Consider the following 7102-nt stretch of genomic DNA (forward strand, 5'->3'; position numbering starts at 1 on the left):
CATGGAGGTGGAATCCAAAGTACCCAAAACCCCATTGGGTATGGCACTCAAAGCTCCATGGGGAGGACAACCAGAATCCTATGGGTGTAGCTCCCAGAACTCTGTGGAGAATGCATCCCAAACACCACAGGGGAGGCAATAGGGTTGGGTTACTCACAGCTTTGGAAATTTGGGGTGGGTGAGGGGATTGGGGCAAAGCTGCTGAGCTCAGCTTCACCTGATGGTGAGCCCGGAGAAAATGAGGAAGAAAAATGCTCCCCAAAATGGGAAAAAGATCTGAAAACCAAGGATCAAAGGAGAAAAAAATGGGTCAGAATCCCCAGTGATGGGGTCAGGCACAGCCGTTCCCCGCCAGAGCATCATGCATTAGTAATGGCCACCGATCCGCCGGCGCTGACGGCATTTCTTCCAGAGGGAGGAACAATTGGGGCCGTAACCAGAGCCAGCATGGGGCAGGTGGAGGGGCTCAGGTGTCCCCCGCAGCCCTTGGGGTCACCTGTCTCGATGCTCACGTGGAGATGCACATCCCTGGGTCGGCAGTGTGGGTATTGCTGCTGGGGGGTGGCATCCGGATGGGTGTGAGGTCCTTTGGGTGCTTTTGGGATGGGGAGAGTTTCTGGGTGCTCGTGGAGGTGTGAGAGTCCAGAATCTGCTGTGACGTGGGGGACAAAGTGGGGAGGAGTGGTACCCAGAGCCCATGGCACATGTGTCAGATGGGGATGGTACCTAGAGACCCGTAGGGATGGAACCAACATCGTATGGGGAAAGATCCCAAAGTCCTGTGAGATGGCACCCAGAGCCTCCATAAGAAAAGACACCTGAAACCCCATGGAAATGGCACCCAGAGTTCCATAGGGAAGAAACCCCAGACTCCATGGTGCTGCCACCCAAAGCTCCATGGAGAAGTGACCCCAAACCCCGTGGGGATGGCATCCAGAGCCAAAAAGAAGACCCCAGTGTTCATGGCACACAAAGCTCTATGGAGAAGACAACCAAAACCCCATGGAGATGACATCAAACAGAAGATAACCCAAACTCCACTGGGCACGGCACCCAAAGCTCCATGGAGAAGACAACCAAAACCCCACAGGTGTAACACCTACAACTTCATGAAGACCTTTAAAGCCCCACGGGGGTGGCAGCCAGAAACTCCATGGAAGAGGCACCCGAAATCCCATGGGGATGTCATTCAGAGCCCTATGGAAAAGACCCTCCAAAGCACCATGGGGATGGCACCCAGATCCCCGTGGAGGAAGCACCGACACCCCATGGTGTTGGTACCCAAAACTCCAAAGGGACAGCACCCAAAGCCACGTGTGGGTGACACACACAGCCCTGTGGGAATCCACGCTCAATAGGTTTCGCCTTTTGATGCCCTTCAGCATGGACACAATTGGGACAGGATGCTCCTGACTCCCCGTAATACCCCAAATCCCATCTGCCCCGTACAGGACAGAGCGGGAAGCGACTGGTGTGGTTCGGGGGCCACCTGCTGGGCAGAGGGGACAGTGTCACCCCCAGCTGTCCCTAAAAGACCCACGATGGGAGGAGAACAGGCAGAGGAAATAAAAGTGCTCCCTGCCCTGCTCCCTCTCTAGGGCAAAAGGAACAAAAGCCTGCAGGGTTGGTGGCTCCAATTGGTGGCGGTGGGGGTTGGATGTCCCATTGCCACCTGTGGGGCCGAAGGTGGCAGAGGGGTGTCAGGCTGGGTGCTGGCAGCAGGTGGCACTGGTACGACACGGATCTGCCACCCTGACCTCAAAGACAAAAAAAAACACAAAGAATTTTGGGGAGTTCCAGTAGATTTGGGGCAGCAGCTGCAAATCAAGCCAGGATGGGGGCAAGGGGGACAAGCCACACATGAGACCACGGCCCAATAATGGGGAACTCACATCCCTACATGCATCATCCTACATCCCAATTTCCATCCAACATCAAGCCAAACATCACACATGGGATTTAGGGACGTGGATTTAGGGTTGGTGATGGGTTGAAGATTGGGCCAGATGATTGATCCCAGAGGTTCTTGGTGGTGGGTTGGTGGTTGGACTCCATGATCTCAGCCATCTTTTCCTGCCTCAATGATGATGGGTGGTGATGGGCTGATGGCTGCACTGGGTGGCCACCACAGACGTCTGATGATTCCACAGAAATGCTCAGCATCCAACCCCATGCAGCCCCATTTTCAGTCCTCAACCACCATGATTTATTTTCCATTGGCCAAGAGCTCATCCCCGACACAAAAAATGCCCCAAGGGTGCCATAAATCCCACGGAGCCAATGATGTGGGGCAGAGGACCCCTTCCTGCACGAAGCTCAAGCACCAGGCAGCCTCTGAGGTATATACATATTTTTTATTTTAAAAAAAGTTTACAGTTCTGTCATTATACACAACTACTGGCGAGGTTATACTCTTAGAGAAGAGGCATTTCGTCAGCGGGGGCAGATTTGCCCACTACATCACAACGCAAGAGAGAAAAAAAAATAAAGAAAGGGGGCGGGGAATAAAAAGGAAACAAAGAGAGTTTAGACTCTGTTGGAGGGCGAAACGCCCCGATCTCTTCAAGTATCACACGATAGGTACCAAATACAGTCAGTAAAATAATGGCCATTTCTCACGCTGCGGACACCCCTGCGAAAGTGCTAGTAGAACTTGGGGTGAGCAAAAAGGAAGGAGAAAAGGGGTGAAACACCTCTGACTCTACGTAGGATGGGAAGAAGAGCCTTGGATGTGGGGCGTATGCCCGTCCCAGTCGAGGTTGAGTGGTACTGAGGTGATGGCAAAGCTCTGCTCCATGCTGCCTGCAAAGCAAAGCCATGAGATAGAGGAACGAAGCCGTTGGGGAACTTCCTGTTGACACTGAGGAGTTTCCAAGGATCTAAACTATAGGATGGAGGAGCAAAGCCATTGGGGAAACACGTCCCACTGACTCCAAGGGAAGGTGTTGATGCCACCAAGGAGCTTCCAATGACCAATAGGATGGACGAAGAAAGCCATTGGGGAACGTGTGCCATACAAACCAAGGAGTTTCCAAAAACCACACCTATGGGATGGAGGAGCAAAGCCATAGGGGAACACGTCCCACTGATCCCATGGCACAGCATTGATGACACCAAGGAGCTTCCAACGACCAGCGGGATGCAAGAAAAAAAGACACTGGGGAACGCATCCCACTGATCCCATGGCAGTGCCAATGACACCAAAGAGCTTCCAATGACCAAAGCGATGGGATTGGAGAACAAAGCCATTGGGGAACGCATCCTGTTGACATTGATGAACCTCCAATGACCAAAGCTATGGGATGGAGGAACAAAGCCATTGGGCAACACATCTGTTGACATTGAGGAACCTCCAATGACCAAAGCTATGAGACTGGAGAACAAAGCCATTGGGGTACATGTTCCATTGATCCCATAGCGTAGCATCGATAGCATTAAAGAGCTCCTCATGACCAGAGCTACAAGAAAGCCATGCAGGAACATGTCCTACTGACCCCAAGGGATGGTGATGATGACACCAAGGAATTTCCAGTGATCAACGGGATGGAGGAAAAAAACCCTTGGGGAAGAACACATTCCATGGCGCAGCGTCAAGGACACCAAGGAGCTTCCAATAACCCTGCTGGCACCACAGAGAAGCAAAATCCTCGACAGCCAAAAGGGGAATCGATGGGAGCAGAAGGCAAAGCCTGTTTCCAATTCAGCACCAAGGTTTGGGATGGGGGAGCTCATCTGAGAGCAGGGAGATGGGGGTCGGGGTAGGGCTGGCTGATGCTCCCATCAGTGCAAGAGAGCACGAGGCGATGACAACGCTGTTTTATGAATGCTGATAATGAAAAAAAGAAAAAAACAACCACCCTCAAGATGAAAAAAGAGCTACCCTGCTGCAATAAGGCTCCACCTTTTCCAGTCTACACACGTGGTTTTATTTACAAGCTATTGGGTGGGGCGGAGGGAGGTTTCTTTCAGGAGGAAGACTTGGAAAAAGAGGTGAAAAACGACACAGGAGAAGATGGGGAGGAAAGAAGAGCGGTGCCAGGAGCCCCAGGCAGGGTCAGGGCTGCACCAAGCACGGATCTTTTGGGGAACCTCTGTGAAACCAGTGCTCTGCAAAGCAAACTGAGGGGAGAGCGTGCGAGCGGGATGCACCGAAACAAAGGTGGGAGGGACGGAGCGATGGGGCTAACCTGCAAAAAGAAAGGGGGTGAGGTAATTAGAACACTAGTTTTTATACAATACTGAAAAAATACAAATTTTTATTGTGTTTTTCTTTTTTTTTTTTCTTTTTTTTTTTTTTTTTTTTTTTTGTTTTCTTCTTTTAAATCTGATATCACCACCCAGCACTGACTCTACTCCTAAGTAGCACCTACAGTAAAGGTTATAGCACAAGCAAACTGCTAGGTCAGCAGGTAAGCAAGGTAAACAGTGCCAGCAAATGTGGCCCCTCCCACCCCAAATAATGAGAAAACAGCGTGCTAGATAAGAGTTAAGTACACCATTACATGTTAAATAGTTAATATTACCCTTCCAACAAGCCACAAATGCTAGATAGAGAACTTCAGCACAGTCACTAGCCACAGCCCTACGTTACTGATTTAAAAGAAAAGAAGAGGGTGGGGGGCAAGGAGAAAAAAAGGAAAAAAAAAACCAAACCCTTTGCTTCATGCCCGTAATCAGCATAAATGAAATTCTTTGTATATTTTTATTAAGGAAAATCATGCTAAAGCAAAATGATACTTTATGAGTTCTTTTTCTTCTTCGAAACGAATCGATTGTGCTTTGTATGAATTAGAAATAGGATTGTAACCCTTCCAACCCCGCCGACTCGGAACTCGGTGGCGTTCCCTAAAGGAAAACACGGCTGGGAAAAGCCAAAGGCGCCGACCCGACGTTCAGAACTCTGCTCAGAGCAGCATGGGCTGCATCAGTTCCCATGCACCGTCCCATAGGCTGCGCCACACATCAAAATATCTCACCCAAACCCCTCAGAAATCCCCCCCCCCAAAATACAGCAGGTCACGTTCAGGTTTAATATCCATCTCCACTCCGGTCTCCAACACACAATTATCCAAATTCAAGTATACCAGCATCCCAGGTAGACATTTGCTCCGTTCCTTAGCATCAAAACGAACAAACGCAAATCTCAGCTTGCTGAAAAACACCCGAAGAAATCAAATATTTCATTTGTCAAAGAAAAAAAAAAGTATATATATATATATCAGGAAAAAAAAAAAAAAAGAAGAGCAGATTCACTTGCTTCCTCAATTTGGTGCTTTTAGGCTTTTTTTTTTTATTATTATTATTCATCCCATTTTTTTTTTATTTTTTTTTTTTTCCCTAGATCACATTCTTTGTTAACTTTAAGAAATTTTAATCCTGTTGCACACACACAAGCAGATGGCTACCAAGCTGGTGCAGAAGGGGAGAAAAAGGAAAATAAAATGGGTGCCGATGGATTCGTGGACCGCAGCCAATAGGGCCGATCTCCGCGGATCCGAAGCTCTCAGCACGGCTCATCCATCTGCTCAGAGCCCTCCCAGGAGATGGAGGTGCTGGCGAGGTGTTCAAGCATCCTTCAAGCAAGAGAAAAAAGCCAAACTTGGAGCCACGAAGAGCAGCAGTTTCAAAAAGGATGACGAAGTAAGAGTTGGGCTACGCACGTGCTCCAGCTAAACCAAAGAGCATTGTTTGTGTTTCATTCCTCCCGGCGAAGGAACAGCTCGTAATCCAGACCGAAAGAATAACATCCAGATGAAGGCTCCCAAAAGTCCCAAAAGTGGATGGATGGAGCAGTGGTTGTCAGTCCCTACGGTTCAGAAGGGCAGGCAGGAGTCCACATTATTAAAAACGGACTGAAAATCCCAGTCTAAACTCTTCAGCTTCAAGGCTCTGAGGAGCTCCATGCATTGGTGCTGGTTCTGTCAAACGTTTTAAATGTGACTCCGCATCCAAAACCATCGGCGAGGTTGACCTGAAGGAGCACCTTTCATCCCACTGTCTGATCTGTGCAGTTCATAGCACATCCCCTCAGATTGATCTGAAGGGAAAACGCTGTTCCATGTGAGCATCCAAGGTGGTGTTCTTTGGAAACATCGATCGGAAAGCAAACCTCTTTGCTAACTCCCTACCTACCAGGGCAGCTGTTTGAGCTGACAGTTCAGTAGCACACAAGTTTGACTTGGCCAAATGGAATCTGAATGCATGCATTTGGGCTGCATATTGCTACCAAAATGGAATGTGGGAATATGCTATGCACCTCGGGTTGAGAAATGACCAAGAAAAAAAAAAAAAATCAAGATCTAAAGGGTGATATATATATATATATCAATGCTATTATTCATAAAAACCTTGTTTAGTAATAAAAAAAATTGCTTTGTTTAAATATGAATATTATAGTCTGCTTCTCATGGTTAGGAAATTAGAGTCTCTCTGAAAAGCAGGTTGCCTCTTTTACTACAACTCCATATCCTGAGCCTCGTCTTCCGAGAAGTCGGACATGGAGCTCTCAGACGAGCTGTCCCCGGTGCCTTCTTCCTGCTCTTTTAGTGCTTCTTCTGTTGCATATTTCTGAATGTATTCTGTGTGTGACAGAAAAGAGAAAACGGGTAAGCAGCACGTATTCAGCAGTTAGAGGATGGCTTCAGACCGGTCGGGCAACACCGTGTTTGGTCAATCTCCAAGTATAGCAGTAATGGTAGGATAATCGACAGCAGTGCAGACAGAGCACTGATCCCAGGGTTACCACGTTCCTCTGGTTCACAGCAGCACTGCCCAGCAGTGAGATGTGAAAATGCTCAGCAGTGAGGGTGCAAACACACGCCATCTCTGTGCTACTACATCACACTCATAGCTAGAAACAACCTAAATCCTCCCTTGGATGGTTTAGCTCACGTTCCACTTCCTGCTAAAATGGGAGATTCTGTGTTGATCTGGAGAACAAGTTTGAATGCCATCCAGCCACCACCACTATTCTGTAAGTTGTGGATGCCTTTCCAATTGAACCATTCTATGACTGTGAGGCTTAAGGTTCCTCCCAACCCAACCCATTCCGTGACCTTTAAGGACCCTTCCAATATAGTCCACCCTATGGATCTTTAAGGAC

The 7102-nt window shown here is 48.5% G+C and overlaps 1 protein-coding gene across 1 annotated transcript in view; it reads right to left on the reverse strand.

The window, feature by feature from the left end:
* Positions 1-2335: 2335 nt before the first annotated feature.
* The window catches only part of UBE2H (ubiquitin conjugating enzyme E2 H), a 44022-nt gene continuing 39255 nt past the window's right edge, over positions 2336-7102 (reverse strand). Inside the window, exon 7 of the mRNA XM_042872697.1 lies at positions 2336-6578. Within this exon, the coding sequence (XP_042728631.1) occupies positions 6454-6578 (125 nt within the window). The 3' untranslated portion in view covers positions 2336-6453. The remainder of the gene's footprint in view (positions 6579-7102) is intronic.

This window comes from Lagopus leucura, unplaced genomic scaffold (assembly GCF_019238085.1).
Source record: "Lagopus leucura isolate 7727_CA_CO unplaced genomic scaffold, USGS_WTPT01 Super-Scaffold_100008, whole genome shotgun sequence".
Classification (NCBI taxonomy): Eukaryota; Metazoa; Chordata; class Aves; order Galliformes; family Phasianidae; genus Lagopus; species Lagopus leucura.